At 30.4% G+C, this 23,308-nt stretch overlaps 1 protein-coding gene across 1 annotated transcript; it reads right to left on the reverse strand.

The window, feature by feature from the left end:
- Nucleotides 1-5,453: 5,453 nt before the first annotated feature.
- On the reverse strand, nt 5,454-8,779 carry LOC114184064 (Sodium Bile acid symporter family). The gene is made up of 5 exons (XM_028071301.2): nt 8,264-8,779; nt 7,114-7,209; nt 6,710-7,016; nt 6,380-6,627; nt 5,454-6,000 (listed from the first exon to the last, which is right to left on the reverse strand). The coding sequence occupies exons 1-5, from the start codon at nt 8,599-8,601 to the stop codon at nt 5,763-5,765; spliced, it is 1,227 nt and encodes a 408-aa protein (XP_027927102.1). The 5' UTR covers nt 8,602-8,779; the 3' UTR covers nt 5,454-5,762.
- Between the last annotated feature and the right edge of the window lie 14,529 nt (nt 8,780-23,308).

Below are 23,308 nucleotides of genomic sequence, written 5' to 3' on the forward strand. Positions count from 1 at the left end.
ATTGATATGAGCTTTTATTTTTAGAGTTACACTTTTTCTTTTGAAACTTTGTAATTTTGTAAGTAAATATTGACTAAAATAAAACAAAAAATATTCTAAAATTAATCAAATGATTTTGAAGTTTAATGGTTGTTATTCTCTACTTTGGTTCTCCGTTAATGGTTTACAATTTAAGAAAAAAATGTATATTACAAATGGAATCATTAAAGGATAATTTTTCTAGATTAAATTATCACTTTTTATTTTATGAGTATATTATGTATTTATCAAAGTTTTACATTACGGTATTTAAGAGTATTAAATGTTTTATTTTCCAATTTAGGGACCTTTTATATTAAAATTAGAAATTTATTTTAGAATGATAACCTTTCTACATAACACACATACACTCTTAAAATTTTAATCGATTTATTTTTAATTTTTTTCTTTAATTCTCATCTCTTTCAAAATTTGATGTCACCTCATCGTAACTGAGGAATTATGGATCAATTCTAATCAATAAGATTTTTAAATAGAGTGAGCTTTCGTTTGTCCTAAAGATTTCTTTATTCTCTTCTCTTTATGATTTTGTCACCAATCAATTAAAAAATATATTTTTTTTTAAATTTGGTTATGTATGGATATTTTACTCTATGTTTTATGATTTTGAGCAAGTTTGTGCTTGAGTTTGAACTTTCTTGGAATAAGGAATTGCAGGTAAGGGAAGTAATTTTTGTTTTTCTATATAACTTTAGAATAGATTATTTGGATGTGAAGGTGATGTGGACACAATAATTTTATTCAAGATAGAGTGTCATTTGAATACAAATATTTTAGTTTGAGATGAAATTGCTTTATTGATATGAATTAATTCAAGATGAGAAATTTGTTGTATGTTGAGTTGTGGAAAGTTGTTATTTAAAAAAAAAAATCATGTTAAGCATAATAAATGAAGAAAAATCTCAATTGGAACCAATTGGGCATCTATCATATTGTGTTAGTTTTCTTAATTATGTAGAATCGTTGGTCGAGCACAAAATTCTCGTTGGTGAAATTCAATTAGTTGAAAACCTGGGAGCTTAGGTCACTAGGTAAGCCACATTCGTTAGGTGAGGTATTTAGGTAAAAACTCCTAGTGGTCACTTGGTGAGCCAATTTTCATCGGGTGAAATTAAATTAATGGAAAACTCGAGACTTTTGGTCAGTTGGTGAGTAAATTCTCATTGGGCAACTAAGATGCACTAGGTGTGGTAACTCTTATAAAATGATTAAGCAAATAACATTACTAATAATAAAAATATGAAATAATATAATAATTATGAGAGCAATATAAAATACCAAAACATATGTATGAATAAAAGAATATTAATCACACCCAACCATTCTTATAACAATAATAGATAAAAATTACATAAGAAAAGAAGTAGAAATATCAGGCACGCATAGTGTTATCCTTAGAGAGAAAATGCCCACAATGCACAGGGCAAACACAATATTATGTGCTCCTCTCCCAAGATATAACAATCCATCAGATCGATCGAGTGTAGCGAAAGATATATGAACCTTATGAACACCACTGCTTTAAGAGATAATATAGAGACAAAAAGAACAACACTTTTGAGAGAACTCTAGTGTTTGTTATGTGTCTTTCCCCATCCACCTATGTGGTATTTATAAGTAGAAAAAGGAGACACATGAGTAAATTGTAATAAGTCTGATTAAGTTAAATATTAATTCGTAATAAAAAATATAGTCATTAACCATAAATAGCATATATCATAAAATTAAAAATCCATCAAAATATTATAAATCGTAGGAAATATTTTAATTACATATTTTTTAAATTATATTAAAATATTTCTAACATTAATGCCTTAGATTGGACAAACAATGCTTAATTTGTTGAGTGAGTCATGTGTTGGCCAATCGAGAGAGTTTTTTATTTTTATTATTTTATAAACTAAAGAAAACATGTCCACTACTGCAAAATGATAAAACTATTTTATTATTCATCATATTATTATATTTGATCAATATATTATATTTGAATATTATTTTAGTGTGTAGAAAAGTAATTGTAATTTATTAACAATTAAATTGTGGTTTTTGTTTAAATGAGTTATATAACATGACATTGCTTAATGAGATTGACGAAATTTGTATGTATTTGGGGTCATACATATGGGATTATGTGTGAACCATTGTTTGAGCTATGTATCAAGTATTGACACTATGTTGTAACAAAGACTCCTTTGTTTCACTAATGATCTGAGTCACATAGACTAAGATATCAAATGGTGAGAAATTGAGGGGAAAGTTCTTACACACCATGATAATGAAAATCCAACCAAAATTTACATGTCAAAATGATAATGAAAAAACACATAGAATTCAAAGATATACAAATAAGTAATAAATAAGCATCAACCCATCGTCACACTGAATTATAGATGACTTACCTACAATTTCCCATGACTTAGACATCTGAAGTAGTTGCTCATCTGTTTTGGAATTCTCCATGCTCAAAACACCAATAACACTTCCATCTTGCCATAATCTACGTATCAATATCATTTTTTTCATAACAAAGTAACATCAAAATCAGAAATCAGAACTTAAAGTTGTGCAAATTATAGAGAACAACATTCTTTGCAAAACATCTTTTTACATAAATTACTTAGAAATTCCCGTGATATTCCTTTCAACTAAGTAATCACCCAAAGCCTTCGTACATCTTAAGTTAGAAGTACTGAATAAACATGCATTTCATAAAGACAAAAATGTAAGAAAAAACTAATTTATTATTGAATCGTTTTAATCATTTGGTCTGATTCAACAACTTTTAAGAAATTTGATCATAAATTAAAATAATCCAAACATGCAATCAAAGAAAATCAAATAACCATTTGACCTACCAAAACAACTTTATTTACATCACATGAAAAATTACTTTTAGGTATCAGTAAAAAGAGGGAAGGAGTAACAAATAAGTGTACTTTAAATCTTATTAATCACACCATAATAAACATATTAGTGGTCTAATAAAAAAGGTAAAATCTAAATATAAAAGACACTCATGCATGCATCACATTTATGGGAAGATGACACAATATCCTCAAACTTTTTGCCTATGTAGATGTGAATTCCAACAAAGTGACACTTTGAGTGTCCATGCTTACCAGTTTTGGAAGTTGAAACCTCCAGAACCTATTCATCCAACACATGTCCATGCTCATAGATTTTGGAATTTAGAAAAGCAGCCAATAACATGTATGAAAAGATTAGAATAAATACTTACTTTGATCATGAGACTTCCCGTAGATATGATTCAAAGCTTCGACAAAATGAGTAGTTTTATGGGAGGAAGACTAGTCATGATAGCTTGTCGAGGTTTTCATGCCACAAGCCTTTTTTTTAATACTTTATTATTGTGAAATGGTTAGAGATGTTTTTCAGGAGGTAAGTCCATAAACCACTTAAGATTTAACACACAACAAAATATTCAATAATAGAATAAAATAAAAAATACTTATCGGGTTGTGATAATAATAAAATTACATGAAAGCTTTAATCTTTTTTTTTTCAAAAGGGAGTAAAACCATGGCCTAAGGAACTTGAAAAATATAAAAGAACAAAAAATTATCAGCAAAATGAACACCTTAATAATAAAAAAAATAACCAAAGTTATGAAATTATACATATTAACCATTTAAAGATTTGTCTGTTAAATAAAAACACCTAAGTAGAAGAACAATATGAGATGTAAAATGGGGAGAAAAAGTTTTTTTAAAAACATCTTTCAAAGAAACAAACAGAAGTAAACTTAGAAATCTTACTCGATTAAAGTAGAAGAAATAAGTAACTCAGAACAACAACAAATTTATTCTACCTACGATTTTGAATAGCCAAAAGAATGAAGATTACTTCTTCTAAAGTGTGGAGAAATAAAACCCTTTGGGATATTTTGCAAAAAAGAAAAAAATTCTTTTCCGTAAAGGAGAGACATTTGAAAGCAAAGTCCAATTATGGCTATAAACATGAGAAGAAAAAACCTAAAACCCAAATAACAACTAAATATTTAATAAAGAAAACAAAGGACAAAAATAGTAAAATATGAACACAAAAAAGGAAGATGGAAGAATTTCAAAAAAGAAATAATTTTACGGAAAAACCCTTACCTTTAAAAGAAACTGGTGTCAATATTCCAATTGGATTATTTGGATAAATTCAAGGATAATTGTTAATATATATATATATATATATATATATATATATATATATATATATATATATATATATATATATATATATATATATATATATATATATATTAAGATTCATAATGGGATGGGATAAAAACTGGTTTTATAGAAATCGAGAAGAATTTTAGAAAAATATACTTGTCATTATTAATTGTCACTAACCAGTGGTATAAACTTTATCGAATTATCTTAAATTGCGGACAAATGATTGAATTTTAGTAATATTTTTATCTTAAAATTTAAGATTTTAGGTTTGGAATGTACTATAAACAAATCATGTAGAATTAGTTGTGAATGTTAAAAAATATATATTTTCTTGTGAGCATAATGACCTTGACAAATTAAATTCATTACGAATTTTAGAAAATTATATTTTTCTCGTGGGAATAATTAACTTGATAACTTTGTAACAATGATTTTTCGGAATTATTACAGGGGAACAATTGAACTTGGTCGGTATTTTTCTCTAAAATTTAATACGTTAATTAGAAATTGGAAGTTCCCATTAACAACTTTTGTAGCTTAAATGGTGTATTTTCTTTTTCTATTTATTTGTGGTGCTCACTAAATAGTATTATGAGAAATATTTGACATATGTGTGGTTTGGATTTTTTGATATTTTAATATGAAAGTTTATTAAACTTTTATTGTTATTATACTGTATTAGAATTCTTTGTGCGTCTAGTGTTTGACCTAATAGCAGTTTTTTTTTTTTTATAATAAAAATATTAAAGACTACAACGGTACAACAATACTAATGTGTCAGAAAAATAAAAGGAATATAAGGGTAAATTGTAGGTGCACTTTTCTATGACATAAAGATGCCGTGATATAACCATCTACTTCTAGAACTTTCAAGTAATGGGATGTCCCACCATCTTTGTTCTTTGTCAACATTATTGTATGTATAATATCTTAGGTATTTTCAGTTTCTTGTAATCTAACTGACGTCCCAATATTTAATGTCCATAAAAAAAAAAAATACACAGGAAATCATTTTAGAAAGCTATGTAAAACTGATCATCTTTAATGTTGTTTCTCTAAATATATGTTTATATACATAGCCGGCCCCCCCAACCCCACACAAATATATGTATATATATAAAAATAAAAATGTGTGGTATGATTATCCTCTCCCTTTATTCAATTCCTGAACGAAGAACAGAACCCTGGATTAAAGATCTTAGGTTCATACTATGGAAGAAAAAGACAAAGGAAAAGAAAACTTATAATTGAAAAATGATGTATGAGATTGTTTGAGAGTATGTACAGAAGTTGTACTGATTTGCAGCTAGGTGACAATGTGTAGTATCTATGCAAAATCTATTGTGTAGTGTTACTGATGAAACTTCTTTCTTGTTGATTCGGGTGACTAACCTATACTCTCGAACTTTTCCTATAGATCTTCCCTTCCTAGCCATCTCTAATAGATACCCGCAGGAGCAGATTTATCAAATTTCCAGCCTCCAACTGATGCTTAAAAATAAGTAAGCCTCAATGACAGGCATGAGAAACAAAAAATTATGTTTTAAGAGCAGAATTGGTTCTTTGTGGAGGAAGCGGTAACAGGTTTCTAATTACAAAGCCACTTCCCCAAAAAGAGGCAAGACATAGACCCATTATAGCCATGGCAATGACAGAACATGCAGGAGGAACTGCCTGACTACTATCCAAAAATTGGGTGGCTAGAAGGCCTGCAAGAGTGGAACTCTGCATTCCAGTGCACAGTGAAATGGTCCTGCTCACCTCTTCTTCTTGCCTGTGACAGTATTAATTGTATTAGTCGAGTTGAATATGGCAGAGAGTAAAATATTCTTGTTCTTGACAACTTAATCATATAACCGAGCAGATTATGTTTTCTGAAGGAATTTAACTTTCAAGCACTTCATTAAAACATATACAAGTTTGTTTCGATACAATATTAACTTTTGAGAGCTTCTTTATTAGAAAAAAATCTGTATTTCTAGCTAGTATCCAAGCAAGTCATAAATGTCAGTTTCACAATACTAATTTTAATGTTTCGCCAATTTCAATTTCAATTTTCATCACAACATCTATTGGTCAAATAGAAGGTTGGGTTAGCCAGGTCCTACAAAATTAACAAGTCACAGAAGAGGGCGCCAGATGGACACACATACCTCAAGGGTGGAATCTTGGAGAACCAATACCCTAAAGTGAAGGCAACAACATGGAATGTTAATACTGGAAAAACCAATCGGAGACCTTCGCCTGACAAAATTTGACTCCTGTTTAAAGCGAGAGGGCTGCCAATGCACAGCGAAGTACAAATCATAGCAACAAAGGGCATCACAGGTTGAAGAACAGATACAACTGGCTTTGCATATGTATTGAGGAGAAGACCAAGGGTCACCGGAACAAGAACAACCTTTCAAATATTTACAATTAAATCAGACATTAAACCAAATTCAAGTATAATATCACAGAAGCACTCACTAGTCTCTACACACCTGCAGAATTGACTTTGACATGGCAACTGCATCAACTGGCACCACTGAACCAATAAGAAGACCAGTTAACAGTGGTGTAACAAAAACTGATGCAATTGTGGTATAGCTTGTGAGAAGAATGCCCAGGGCTACATCCCCTTTGCTTAAAAAGTTTGCATAGCTGGATAGCTGAGCCCCAGAAACGCAGGCTGTGAGGACAAAACCTGCATAAAACATCCTAGACAAACCAAAAGCCTTCGCAATGAAGACCCCAAGAACAGGCTTAAGCATATATTGTGCAATTAATCCGACGGTAAGTGGCAAAGGCCTGCAGCAAAATGAAGATAATGAACATTGGAAAAAGCTCATGATTTCACGTGTTGCAAAATTAAGCAGCAAACAAAGAGTAATAACGAAATTCTTACCTCTTAACTGCAAGAGCAAAATCATCTACGGATAGTCTTATTCCAATAGACAACATAATCCCACCAAGAGCAGGTGCATATAACTCTTTAGATACCCTGCTCAAGTTAAAGCCATTCTCTCAGTTCCTCAATTTTTATACTATTCCACCATATACATGCTCTCACTGAATATCAAAATTACAAAGTCTAACTGGAAAGAAAGAAAAAAAGAATAACTATAACTTAAAAATAAAATAACTTTGACTTACTAACACATTCATAGAGAAAGGCCAGAGTACCATTACAAAGGTCCCCACTGCCAATACTATCCTACAAGCAATTAATCAAACACATCATAGCTGTTTCTCATTTTACCAGACATTAATCCTTAATAATTTCAATCCAATTGGATTCCAGTAATCAAAATGTAGGGGCACAAAATTTCCCATGTACACAATAAATAAACTCGTTTTTTTTGTGTTTTCAGTGTTGATCTCTGTTAAATATTTGTAATTTCATCTCGAAAACCTAAGCGTAATTAAAAACGAATTAAAAGTCAGCATGGAATATCAAGGCAAAACTATAATGAATAACAACAATCTATAGAATAGTATTTAAGTTTTGTCCATAAGCTATCAGATCAAGAAGGACAAAGTCTAACTTCAGAACGAAAAAGAAATCTTCGAAGCACACAAAAACCCATAACAACAAACAGAAGGTTAGTGATAGCAAGTCGTTCATTAAAAAAATACTTCATTAAATAACAAAACCACTATCAATTTTCTTTTTCATAAATAATCTCTTACGTAGACACTGAATTACAAAACAAAAACAGCTCAAGAAAAGAAGAAACATGCAGCCTTAAACAAGAGCAACCATGGATGGATATTCGTATTAGATTACAATTGAAAATAAAAAAAAAAAATTCATGAGATAGATTTAGTTCATAGATGACCAAAATCTAAAATATAAAACTGCTTAAGAAAGTATCCTTAAACTGAGGATATAGTCTACAAGTATGAGAAAAATAAAATAGTATAAACTTTTTCAGTTAAAAATAACCCACCATAAATTAAAAAAAAAATGAGAAAGCAAATTAGGTTATTTCCATTTTAATTTTTCTATAAGTGTTAGAGAGCATAAATTTGTTTATAAAAGAAGAGAAGCTCACCAAGTGAAAGTGGAAGGTTGAGCGAGAGCGGCAACGGCAGTGGCAGCAACAACAACGGGAAGCAATGCGGACAGAAGCTGAGACAAGTCTCTTTCTCTCACTTCCCCAACGGCGTTTCCATCGTCAGCGCCGAGAGAGAGCAACGAGAACTTCCCCGGTTGTCTTCGCAGGAAGCGGAACTCGACTCTGCCGCGGAACTGCGAGGTGGAGCACGCGAAGCTCGCCGCAGCGCCACCTCTCTGAACGGTCCGCGGCAAAAGGGAGGCGACGGAGCGCGAGGGAGGGTGGAAGGGCGAGAGGCGGAGGTTTGTGGAACAGGCGATGGGAATTGTGGCCATTGGTGGCCGGCGCCGGCGGAGATGGTGCGGCAGCGAGGGTAGAAAGAGCGGAGGGAGAAGATGAGGTTATGCGAAGAGTTTGGGAGATATGCTATGATTGCGAAGTTACGTGAAAGTGAAAGTGAAACAAAGAAAATTGTGTGATTGTGCAGAACGAGATGATACTTGGCTGAGTTTGTTTGATTGGGTTTGGGGGTTATATAGGTACTGTTTAAAGGGCACATTGATCAATAATATTTAGAAACATTAATAAAAATAATTTCCATTTTGTTAGTTTTCACGCATAGAATTAGGACACCGACCTGGCATTACTATATTGTGCTTAAAACAGTTTAATAACTCCGTAAACAGACACAAATAATATTGAAAAAAAAAAAAGAAAAAGCGTTGGTTTGAAATTGTGATGTATTATTAATTATTAATTTTGTTATCCAATCTCTGGACCAGTTTAAATTGCTGTCTAATTAAATAGAAGACTCGGTCTCAGTCCAAACCGATATATCATGAGAACCATGGGTTTTATTAATAAACAAACTTGTTTGATTTTATTAACCATAGCCACAAAAAAAAGTATACGTTGGAAAATTTTATTTATCAAATAGGCTTTTATAAAATTGTTTTCAATTTTTATTATTTTATATGCTATGCACTTTTTACTTTTAGAGTATTACATGTATCAAAGAGGGTTTTTGTCCTCTTCAAATGAATAACTCGACAAATTTATGTTAGTTTAACTAAACTCTGTCAACTATCTACCGAACCAATGAACTATATTTACATATTTCAAAAAAGTAAAATAAATAAATAAATAATAATTTTAAATAAAACTAAAAAAAAAATTTAAGTCATATTAATAAAATTAATTTATAGTATATATATTAATAAAATAACAGTTTTGTTATTTTTCTAAAATATAATTACTGTTTTATAAATGAGTTGGTTTCGTATAATTCTAATTAGGCTGTAAGTCAAATGGATCAAATAGAAAAGAAAAATTATCATTTGACGTTTACATTTTTCATTTACTTTCATCTTATAATATGTTTTTAATGATAAAATTGTATATTTAACTACAAACAATAAATGTAAACAAAATTTTAAAATAAAATAATATGATCATTATTTTTAAATGGTATTAGAAAAATATGATTGTGTCAAACTATCATCTCTGAAGTGAACCACGTGGAAACACATAACAAACAAAAGTTATGAACAATTTAATAATATTTAAGGGAATAGATTTTTCTATCTTATTTTTGTAGTGGATTCAAACACAATTATAATCTTAAAAGGTTAAATTGGAGTTACCTTTTTTATGTTCCATTATATTTTTAGGATTTTGATTTGACATTTGTTCAATTTATTTTTCATGAACCAAATCAACTTGATATAGATTCTTGGTCAATTGAACTAACAAATAATTATTTTTCATTTTAAAGTAGAGTGTATTGATTTAAGATTCCACAATTAAGATAAAATTGATATGTAAACCACTTATATTGTACATCAACTTCACAAATATGTTCAATAAGGAATTCAAGCATTTCTTTCAAATAATTATATTTTGTGTGTTTTCATCTAAAGAAATAGTGTATGAAGATTAAATGTAGCGAAGAAGATGAAGATGGATTGAAGTGGTCAAATTGGAAATGTAAAGTGCAAGAATATAAATTGCATGAAACAAAATTACCAAGGATAAAATAGAAACTCATGAAGAAAATTTACGAAAATGGTGACCCAAATTGCAACAATCATCACTAAATTTGTCATTTTTCTTGTTCACACCATTCTAAGAGTGCTTAAATTGTAATAATTTTTCACACATTTTTTTGTACATTAACAACAATCTATTCATATTTTTCCCCCTTTTCTCTAACAGTTAAGCTGAAATAAAATAAAAGAAAAATATATAATTTGTAAGAATTGTTTAAAACCACCCACTCTACATTAGGTATATCCACCGAGCCCATGCTTTGCAATGGTTATCATATGCCTTAACTCCCTTTCTATCTCTCATAGTCAATCTTTTGATTTTGTCTAACAAACATTTTTTTCTCAATGCACTTCTTGAATTCTCGATCATTCTTCAATTTTCACTCATTGACTTTACCTCGACTTCATTTTCATTTTGGTTCTCTTCTTTTGATTCCATGTGTAATCATCTCCTTGTTACTTTTGTCCTCGATATCTTCTTGAATTTATCTTTTCGATACTCTCAACACCCCTACAACACAAGTGAATCCTCTCGTTAACTTATTTTCTCTTATTTTTTAAGCTCAATAAAAGTATTATTAGATAAAAAGGAATAATAGATAAATAAAATTCCTTCTTCTTCTCCTAGTATTAGAAAGGTAAAAGATGTAATATATATGAAGTAAAAATCTAGTGTGTAAAATATTATGTAAAAATTGTAATGTATATAAATATGCACAAATACATCTTCAAGGTTGTATTTTTGTTTTATCAAATTTCAAGTATAATATAATTATCACTTACATAGTAATTAAAAGTCATACTATATTATGTTTGGGAAGAGAGGACGTCACATTTAGATGGTTTCAAAGCAATATTTCATGCGATACTTGTGAAATGCATTCATCATAAGAATTTTTTTTTTTTAAATACTAACTTATATAATTCCATATGACAAACAATAGGAGGAACCATAAATTGATTGAAGTAGTGCAAGTTATCAAAGACATCATCACTGATGAAGGATTATCTTGTTTCCTTTTAGAGTTATGAATATGGTGAAGTTGTTTAAGAAAGCTTTTTGAAAATTCCCATTGGACATTAAGATAGCATGCTATCTAGATGTGAAGGTTCATTTCTCAAGCTCATGAAAGGAAGAAGAGAGTTAGATTCAATCTTAAACACACACGGCAATAACAACACTTAAAGAGTAAAATGAAAGAAGAAACAATAAAAATGGAAAGCATAGAAGATGAAGAATGGAAGAAGCACGCCACTCATAGGGGGGGATCTAAGCCAACCAAACCCTAGATATGAGTGATGGTGCCGCCACTTGCAAGCAAGATAAGGCAAAGGTGAGTTCACTTCTAGGAAGGAGAGCTCACGAAAATTGGTGGTTGAATGCACAAAGTTTATAACAAAATCATCAACCCTTTTACAAGACAAAGAGCAACCTTTAAATAGGAGTTCATAGGGGTCCTTTTGCAAATACAAAAACATGAAAAAGGATTAACTAGCAAACCCTAAACCTAACGTGAGAGTGAGTCTTGGCCAAGTGAAGGGAGATGATTGGTGGAGGCATTCCCATGAGGATTCTAGGCCAAAAGAGGAAAGAGACCAAGTGACCTTCTAAGGCATAAACCACAAAGGCAAAAGGAGACAAGGTACATGTCTACTTTTGTTTTTGCTTTATGCTTTTTGCTTTCCTCACTCTTCCACTTCATCCAAGTGCTCCAATCACCAAGTGCAACCTTAGCCATGCTCTACTTTCTCTTAATTACCTACAAAACAAGACAAACAAGGATTAACATGTTGGTTTAAGTTAATCTAATCTTGGTCAAAGGTCAACTTTGGATCAAAGTCAACAAGTCAACCAAAATAAGTCAACTAGAAACCAACTTAGGAAATTCAAACTAAAGTAATGCAAAACAAAGATAAAGGTGATGGAATAAAAGACTCCCCTCTAGACATGCTTCTAGTGATCCTTCTTGAGGGAGCTTCTAAGGAGGTGGTCACGCCTTCATCAATCACTACTCTATTGTGGAATTAAAGACCTAAAGGAACCACTAAGTCACAAGGTTTAGCTGAATGTAGGAGAAGCAAACCTCCACAACTTTTCAGAGGTTATAACTTAGAAAATAATTGTGGATTAAGGAAATGAAAAAAATATTTTGAGTTATGAATTATGTTGACAACCAAGAGATCAATTATGATGTGTTTTTGTTGATTGGAGAGGTTGAATATTTGTGGGATAGTAAAATGAGATTACTTGAAGGAGGAAGAATAATCATTACCTGGAAAGTGTTTAAAACATAATTTTTTAGAAATATATTCTACAAATTATGTGAAGAGACCAAAAGAAATAGAGTTTGTGCAATTGAAACAAGAAAGTGTGACGGTAGGAGAATATGCTTCTAGGTTTGGAGAGTTAGGAAGATACTCTACCTTCTTTTATCATCCAGAAGAGAGAATGAAATGTATAAATTTTGAGAATGGATTTAGGCATGAATTGAGAAAAGTAGTAGGAATAGTAGAAAATTATGATTTTCATATGGTTATTCACAAGTGTAGATTTTTAGAAGATTTTAAAAATAATCAAAACAAAAAAAAACCAAGATATTTTGGACCCTAGACAAATAAAGAGACATAATGAGGAAAAATAATACAATCGCCCCCAATGGAGATCTCAACCGAGCCAATTTTCTTTAGAAAATTCTAATGGACTTGTGAATAATCATATAAGATGCTTTAATGGGACAATATTCTTATTCTAAAGATTATCATCTTATAGGACCTATCTATTTCAAGTATGGAAAACCTGGTCATGTAGTATTTGAATGTGGACAACAGACCACACTTCAATCTTGTAGCACCTAAGACAAGACCTACCATAACAGGAAGAGTATACATCATGACTGCAACTGAAGTTGCTTAAAATGATGATCTAATTCAAGTTATGTGTCTTATTAAAGATGCAACTTTAAATGTATTGTATGACTTAGGCACTACTCATTCATTCATTTCTAATGATTTTGTTCAACCATAACTTGCCAATCTCCTTTATAAACACTAGTTTGTTTGCTTTGACTCTCACAATTAAGTCTGTAATTACCAATAAAGTTTGTTTAGATTGTACATTTTTTGAAAATAGAAAATTCCTTGTAAATTTAGTATGTCTACTTTTGTCTCAATTAGATGTGGTCTTAGGCATGGGTTGGTTATCTTCCAATCAAGTCTTTCTGAATTATGAAAAAAGAAAACCAATAATATTTCCAATTTTGAAGATCTTTTGAATTCATATACCAACTCAGTAAGTGAGCCTTTAAAGATAAAATTCAAGTGTATTTACTATTATCTTATATGGAAATAAAAGAGGAAATTGATTTGAAAAACATAGCTATTGTGCAACATTTTCCTATTGTCTTTTCTAATTATATTTTTTGTTTGCCATCAGATATATTTGATGCTTGGAATTGGACTAGTTTCTATAGCCATACATGATGTCACCCTCTGAACTAACAGAATTGAAGAAACAATTGGGAGAGTTACTTGAAAAATAATTCACTTGTTATGTCACCTTGAGGAGCTTCAACTTTGTTAGTTAAGAAGAAAGATGAAAGTTTTACGTTATGTGAGAATTACCCTCAATTAAATAAATTTACCATAAAGAATAAATACCCTCTTCCTTAAATAGATGACTTGATGGACCAATTTAGAGGAGTCTTTGTTTTCAAAAATATATTTGAGATCAGAATATCATCATATTAGAGTAAAAGCAGAAGACTTATAGAAAAATGCATTTATAACTAGGTATGATCATTGAGTATCAAGTGATGCCTTTTGATGTGATTAATTCTCTTGCAATATTCATGGATTATATGAATAATATTTTTTGTTCATTTTTAGATCATTTTGTAGTTGCTTTTGTGGATGACCTTCTTATTTATTCTAAGATTATTAAAGAGGAAGAGGAGCACCGTAGAACTATCTTGCAAATTTTGAAAGATAAACAATGTATGTGAAATTGTCTAAGCGTAAATTATGGTTAGAGGAAGTGAAATTCTTACGACATGTGATTTCCAAAGAAGGAGTATCAGTGGATCCAACTATAGATGACAAATAAACTCATCCTCGTGGGGATTGTCCAAACCTATCCCTGTTTTGACAGAAAATCTCTACATTAACTAGGTATGGGTATGGGCATGAGTAATACCAATTTTTTTCAATTGGGAATGAGGATGAGTTTGTACATATCGATCTAATCCTCGTACCCGCCATCATTTTCGTCCTCATTTAATTACTAAAGTACACATAGTTCATTAGTTAATATAATATATATATATATATATATATATATATATATATATATATATGTATATATATATATATATATATATATATATATATATATATATATATACACACACATATATATGTATACATATATATATATATATCCCCATTTTGATAAGGAATCTCTGCATTAACTAGGTATGGGTATGGGTACTAGTAATGTAACGTCCTAGCCGGAAATTACTTATTTCATACAAAAGAAATTAAGATAATATGTTTATAACCGCATTCATTTATAAATTCTTTTCCCTAAAACGCGGGAACATTTAAAATCCAAAATCAACGTGCCAATAATAAATGAAAACCACGACGTTCAATTAATACAAACATAATCTTTTCTCAAAACCATTACAAGAAAATAGTTCATGAATAAAAACTAGTAAATCTCCCATTGCTTATCCCCACTCCGACTCTATGTGTCCACATGCTCACCTGCATCACCATCTGCTCCCATGTAACAAGTTACATGATCATCGCCACACACAAACAGATAGGGTGAACTCAAATAAAAAGAACAGATACAATATAACATAAAATAAGCATCATAAAATATAACTCAATATTAGCATTCCCCATTCCTCAGTTTCTCGACTTTCAATCCTTACGATAGGCACCTCTTGATTCTACACCCTTCGATGAGTACACTAATCGATCTTTACTACACGAGTTTCTACTCGCCCCTCTGACTACAGGCCACCACCTAATAGTCCACACATAGGACTAAATTGCCACGACCTCCCACCGTGGCACCAAGTGGAGTTCTCCAAAACAAACTGAAGTTCGCAGTTGTTCCCAGACTACCAAACTCAATCAGATGCACTGAAGAGGGCAATCATCCGAAACCTCGTCGTACGAGCCACAATCTCGCACACTCCACTGGACTTCCTAACCACCAGGCTACAACCTAGAGTGGCCACGTGTTACCCCAATACAAGTTACACTCGTAATTGGGCCCCCAACCAAAGCATCGCATCATGAACTTCACCTAAAACTGTGTTGAAATTCTCCTCGCGCACCAACTCTGCACCAAAACCGCCTGGCGCACCTCTCGCGTCGCCATGCGAAACTTGGTTTCAGACCGCATGGCGGGCATCTCACACCGTTAGGCGCCAAGCGCCTTCCAATACCCTTGTCACACCCCTATCGTCTGGCGGGACCAACCCTGCCGGCAGGCGTCACACGCATACAACGACCACTGCCTCTGTTTTAGGTCTCTATCGCCTAGAGGCTCGCCCCGAGCCGCCAGGCGCCATACCAGTATTGCAATGCTACTGGTTTTTGGCATTTTCCTCGGGTCTTAAGTGATCCCAAACAAACAATGCATCATTTATATAACAATCATGCTATTCCAGACATGTTACTATGACTAAAACTCAATATATAGATATAATTCATGCCCAAATCAAGTATTATCATGTCTAGCATGTTCTCCTTTATTTACCAATTAAAACATGCCACAAAATTGTCCATTTTGTACATACACTTTAGAACAACACAACAGTGAAGCATACAATCGAAGCCAACTCAGGAACATCAATTCCATCCATCCAGGCATATTCATATAACTGAAGTTCACTTTCACACACGATTCACTTAGCATATTTTCTCAATTAAAATCATATCATTCCTCAAATAGTTGGAAAATGCCACACAACAAGTATGATATACATCAGTTCAATTTCTACTCAAGTATTATTCCCTGTTAGGTACTAAAACCATCTAACTCAATGCAGCCAACCCTTTTATGTTCATTACCAAGTTAAACATCATCTCATTCATATAAATACGTATCTACTTTTCTATACCCTCTACATACTAAGTCAGATTTTCCCATAAAATCATGCGATAAAACCCCCAACCACAAGATTCCAGAACAAGCATCATATTTGCCCCTGTTCTGAGGTGTCACTTGGCAGCTGATCCTGTGCCGCCAGGCGGTGCATCTAAACTTGGGTTTTGCCCAGATTTTTCCACACTTGCATGCACCCTAAAAGCAAACCAATCCACCCTTCCAGCATAGTTTCTGACGTGATTTTAATGTTCAACATCACCTTAGTTCATGCTAGTTTATCTTAATATCATTTTCATGAAAACAGTACATCAATCCAAAACAGAAACACATTTCAGCATTACCAATTTTCACATAAACCCTAAATCCCCATAATGATCACGATTCATTCAATTATAGTCAATTTATATAATTTCCGACTTGTAGCCACTGATAAATAATTAGAATTTGATATAAAGATTCCAACCGAGCACAATCAACACCACATAACGCAAGAAACACAGCAACTGGGCAAGCCAGCTTGTGTCGCCTTGTGGGCAACACGTAACCGCCAGGCGGTTCATGGAGGAAACCCATAATTGGGTTCTGGAGCATGCGTCGCCTGGCGAGTCATTCAACGACGCCAAGCGGTTTCTGGAAATTTCCAGAAACACGACAAAAATTAAGACGAATTGGCATATCATGCATTTCCTATCCTCAAGCACATTACAAAAACATGCAATTACAATTTGATTCCAAGCCTTGCCTCCACCCAAGCACACTCACTCACTCTCTAGGGTTTTGGTGTCCATTCACATTCTTGCCAAAAATTGATTTTAGCAAAAGGAAGTTATTTTGCTTAAGCCAAGGTTCAAACCCACACCCTCACAAATTCAAAGTCAAAGTCAAAGTCAAAGCACAATCAACCAACCAATTTATATTTTGTGATATTTTCTATAAATCTAGAAATCTACCTCTATTAACACGCCCAATTTATATTCTAAAAATAATACTAAAGTTAAATAACATACAATGGCATACATAGGACTTGAGCTCAAATTCTCTTAACACACTCAAGTACTCTCAACCATTTAAGCTAATACTTTTCCATGTCATGACAGTTAGCATTTAATGCCATAAAGGCTTCCACAACCAGTATTTATTAAATAATTATTTATTTAATTATTTAAATTCTTCGGGTCTTACAAGTAATACCAATTTTTTTCAATTGGGGATGAGGATGAGTTTGTACATATCGATCTAATTCTCATACTCGCCATCATCTTCATCCTCGTTTAATTACTAAAGTACTCATAGTTTATTAGTTAATCTAATATATATACATATATATATATATATATATATATATATATATATAATTCTTAGTCTTTATTTTTAAAACTTTCTTTTTCTTTTAGCTACACTTTTTTTTTCTAATTGTTTGGCTTACCATGAAATCAATTCATATCTTCAAAACACTTTCTCTCTTATGAGACCCTTTGTGCACTTATGTTCAAATGTGTATGTAATATTTTTAATCACTCAAATTTGAATATTTCTATTTTTTTATTTTTTATTATTTTTTTTTCACATGAGAATATTTAACTCTTAATTTAAGATTTCAATAGCTTAAATTCTTCATTTACTAGGTAATATAAAAAAATTATATTCTTTATTCTCTTACACTTCATTTTTGTTTCATTTGAAGAATTTTGTTTTTTATTTTAAGACAATTTTCATTATCTCTCAACAATTTGACTATAATATGAAATTTTTTCTAAAAAATGTAAGGTATTTTTCATCTTATGATACCTTTAATTATACATTTGTTTTTCTTTAATATAATTTCATTCAATGGTATATTAAATTGTTTCTAGGACACACATTTGATTAGTTTTACTTCTTTTATAATATTTTTATTTGTTGTTTATTTTTATCATGTAGAATACTGCTTTGATATTTTTTATCTAATTTTTTTTTTCTAACTCAATGTGATTTTACCACTACAATTCTATAAAAAACAATTCATGTACTATAATATAATAATTTAATGTCATTGTCATGAATCTTGTTTATCACCATCCGACATATATAGAAGTTCAAAAGATGATATGCTAAATTTCAATTATTATTAGTTTAATCTTCGTTATTTGTGTGATTTCATTCAAGTGGTGTATTATAATTTTTATTCGTGTATAAAAAAAGAGATTTCATTATAATTTAGAGAATGAAAGTAAAGAGACCTTTAACATATTTTTAAATTTGAATATATGTTTTCTTTTTGTAATTTTTTAAACATATTTTCAAATTTTATCAACTTTATTTCATTAATGTTTGCAAATTTAACAAATGTTTTAGTTCTCATGAAAATTTATTTGGCATTCTAATTTGAAATGTATACAATATAATTATAATTTCTTCATAATTTTAATATAGTAGACACTTTTTGCATGAATTCCCTATTTAGACCCACTCCACCAACCTTAGTTTTAGAGAAGTTCACCTTAATATTTTGATAGCTTCATAATTTTAATATAGTAGACACTTCTTTGGATAGCTTTTATTACCTTCATATTTTGAACATTAGCATCACAGACAAAGAGGGTTTCATTCGTGAATTGTAGTAACCTCACTTCTATTTTTTGTTTTTTACCCACCTTTACACCACCTATAGGTTTTTCTTAACCACTTGCTTGACCAATCCTGCTAGACTCTCTACTACTATGAGGAATAAGAATGGAGCCAAAGGGTCCCCTTATCTCAAACCCCTTGTCGGGGCAAACTCCCCAGTTGGAGAGCCATTGACCAAAACTGACACTAAAGATGATTCCATGCATTGTTTTATCCATCCAACCCATCTAACACTAAACCCCAATCTTTCCATCATATAATATAGAAAATCCCAACTTACTAAGTCATAGGCTTTTTCAAAATCCACCTTAACAATTACCATCTTCTTGTTTCTAGTTCTACATTCCTCCACTATCTCATTCTCTACTAAGATACTATCCAAAAGGCCCCTACCTTGAAGGAATGCTGACTGAGAAAAGTCCATGATCTTAGGTAGCATACAATTCATCCTATTTGCAAGGATCTTAGATATGATCTTATAGATACAGCCTACAAGAGATATTGGTCTATAATCGTCCAAGCCTAGTGAGTTTTGTTTTTTTGGTACAAGTGCTATGAATGAGTCATTACACCCTTTTGGCATTTTTCCCGAGCTATAGAACCATTGAATAGCTTGACATACTTCATTATTTATGGTATCCCAATTATTTTTAATGAAGTAAAAACTGAATCCATTTGGTTTCGAACTCTTAGTTCCCCCACATTACTTATTACATCCTCAATTTCCTTCTCTTCTATTTCCAGTAACAAAACCCTATTGTCAAAATTTTTTATTTTTGTGAACTCAACTTCTTGAAGGTTAAGGCTACTCTTCTTAAGCGTCGTAAATCTTTTCTCAAAGATATGCCTTACCTCTTCTTTCACTTTACTCAGGTCCTCACACCACTACCTATCCACTTCCACCCCTTTTAGCTCATTCTTAATCCTTTTCCATCTTATTCTAGAGTGGAAATACTCTCCTTCATATCTTATTCTAAAGTTTTTGTCCTCTTGTTTTATCAATTTAATCCTTACCTTTTAGTTCAATATGGAACACTCCTTCATACTAAGTTCTATTTATTCACTCATTAGCTCCATTCGCCATAACATATTTTTTTAATCTAGATTACTATCTTCATCTGATTTATCCAACTCTCTTATCTCCTTAATGATGTTCTTTTTTTTAGTTCTTATTATTCCAAACACCTCCTTATTCCAAGATCTTAATTCATGTTTAAACTTTTTTAGTTTCTCTTTCAGAACTAACATCAGATTCCCTCTTCCAATATACAAGTTCCATGAACCTTTGATTGCCTCTTTAAAACTAGGGTTAGAGTTCCAAATATTTAGTGTTTTGAATTAATGCATGTAATTTGCAAGTTATATGGATACAGTTATCAAGATTGAGGAGAATTATTTGAATTTGTGGTCACATAAGTCATATGTGAATTGTTGTTTTATTTGTGTATTAAGTATTGTCACCTATATTCTAACATAGATCTCCTAGTTTCACTAATGGTCTAAGTCACATAGACTACAATATCAGATGGTGAAAGTTAAGGGAGAATTTCCTACATAATGCAACATTAGTAGATGCACAATATGAGTTGTAATGAATTTATTTCATGGTTTATGGGTTCACTTCTAAATCCACATCCTGGATTGGATTAGATGTTAGTCTATGTTAGACTTACTTAATACATGTCATATTCTGCTTCTTGAATATCCTTGATGAATATATCCATGTGTGGATGTAATTAGTTGTTGAATTTTGAATGAAAGTAAATTATTATGACTTGTTAATTAAAATATACCTTTTATATATTTTTTTCTTAAGATAATTTTTTTTTTCAATAGTTTATCCTTGAATGTGTTGTTGTAATGTGACTTGTGATGACTTACTATGTACACAAATATATATATATATATATATATATATATATATATATATATATATATATATATAAAAGTGCATATGAAAAAAGAATTTTGGAAAAGGATGGAGATTTTTTATTTTACTTATCTCTTGTAAATTTTTATTTTTATTCGTAATTGAGCAAGTTTATATTTGCATTTTATATTAATATTAGCCTAGTCCTTTAATAGATATTATAATATAGTTGATAGTTAAGTTTGTATGATGTATCATTACTAATTGTAGTAAAATCTCACTTCCAATCAAAATTTTTCATCTAATAAACTTCAATTCAAGATCTTAAGGAGATCAAGATCGACTTGGCTAAAGGAATTGAATCCAATGTCACCCAAACAACTTCTACTATTTATCTGTTGTGCAGATTTTTCAAATTAAATAGGTATAATACCAATTTCAATTTTAATTTCTTTAAATTTTTGTTGTTTATTTTAATATTTCTAACTTTGAATTGCTGTTAATTCGGCAAGCATTATCTAAACTATTTTTCTTTCATCTATATAAAGCATCGTCCAAACTGTAAAATTAAAAGCAGCACATTTTAAAGTTAAACATACCAAAGATAATTAGTTTTCTTTATATATAAAATCAAAATTCAACTTTAAAAGTTTTAAAGAGGTGAAAAATATATTTGAATTTAATTTTATTCAAATGGGGAATCTTGAATGGACCACTCCATTTTAATAACTACAATATAACCACAGAAAAAAAAAATTCATTTATAAGTGCTTAAATTTCAAGTCTTTTATTCCTAGCAATTGCCCCCACAAAATTCTAATTTTGGCCCATCATCTTTCGAATAAAAAATCGAACTCTTATCATAGCAACATAACACTTTACGCCTTATGACTGAGAGAAACAGTAACAAAAAAGCTTTCACTTTTGCAGGTTATTTTTCTTTCTGAAATATTATTAATTTTACTAATATCTAATTATATGGATAAGTTATTTTTTTAATCTATTTTTAATTTTACTAATAGTCAAATATTATTTATGAGAAACGAAGTAGTTTCCAAAATCAAGAAACAATGATGAAGTTTGCACTGTCCACGTGTGGGAAGGCTCCATTCTGATACGTAGGGTAATGTATCAGATTACTCTTACGCCAATGTGGACCACGATGATAATAATTCATAATGCTGTTATTAAATATTATTTAAATTAATATTAATCGTATATTTACGTTACAACTGTTTAATTTCTTATTTTAGATTAGTTGTACAATGTTATCTTTTCGGTCCATGTTTTTATTTTTATACATATCTTTGATTATGTTTTTATGAGTCTAGATAAAAAAACTAAAAAATATAATGTTTTTGTACATGTTAAAATTCCACTGGAAGGAAAAGAAGATTGTTGTATATACATTTAGGTTCCAATATATTATCTATATGAAAAAATTCATAGATCATTTTCAGATTCTTGGAAATGAAAAAAAAAATGACGTCGAAATAATAAAACAAGCATGCCCAGAACAAAATTAGCTACAAAAATAAAACATATTAGGCTCAAATTCACTATTTTTTTTTTCTTGATAATGTGCAACTTTAGTTGCCATAAAATTGTAACTGTAAATTCAGATTTTTAATTTTTTTTTTCAAATTTAGCAAATTTACATCATCGTTAATAATATGTTATTAATTGATTTTTTTAATATTACATTTCTGTAAATGATAATAAACTGAATTATCCGTTAAATATTACCAATAGGTCTAACAATTCATCTTAACACATTATTATAGTATTGTGTTAACAATTCAGTGATTTTTTAATGTTCACAATTGAATAAATTGCCAATGAATTAAAAATGATTAAATTTTAAAGTCAAATGTGTAATAAATAAAATTATACGGAGATATCACTTAGAACATTTTATATAACATTTTTTTTTCATTTATCTTATTTTTAATATTTATTAGATGTTAATTAAGTTTTAAGTCTGACTATATTCAATTAAGTATCTTTTAATTTTTTTATTAATTACTCATAATTTTTATATTTTTCAATTGAATATTTGTTAATTAATTTCTTTTAACTAATTAATCTTATTTATTTATTTTCACGGATTAAAATTTATGAAGTTTTATTATTAATATAGAATAGTATTATATCATTAATATGAAATAATTACAAGGAATTTTTATTGATTTTAGTAAAAATATGTTAGATAACAAAGTCGGCATATTTTTAATGACTTTTACATCATCACCTAGACTAAAATATTCATAGTTAATATAAATGAAGACGAGAATATTTTGTTATCCAACACATTTTTAATAAAATAATGGGTTAAATATATTTTTTACCCTTCAACTTGTAGTAAAAATTGAAATTAATCTATTTTAAAAATC

This window comes from Vigna unguiculata, chromosome 5 (assembly GCF_037176805.1).
Source record: "Vigna unguiculata cultivar grain cowpea cultivar isolate G323 ecotype 2 chromosome 5, ASM3717680v1, whole genome shotgun sequence".
Lineage (NCBI taxonomy): Eukaryota > Viridiplantae > Streptophyta > Magnoliopsida > Fabales > Fabaceae > Vigna > Vigna unguiculata.

Bases quoted from the DNA above. Each gene is read 5' to 3' on its own strand.
- LOC114184064 (XM_028071301.2), bottom strand. From the start codon at position 8,601: ATGGCCACAATTCCCATCGCCTGTTCCACAAACCTCCGCCTCTCGCCC. The intron at 7,210-8,263 runs GTGAGCTTCTCT...TAACTTGAGCAG, and splicing joins CAACCTTCCACTTTCACTTG to GGTATCTAAAGAGTTATATG. The intron at 6,001-6,379 runs GTATGTGTGTCC...ATACTGTCACAG, and splicing joins TCCAAGATTCCACCCTTGAG to GCAAGAAGAAGAGGTGAGCA.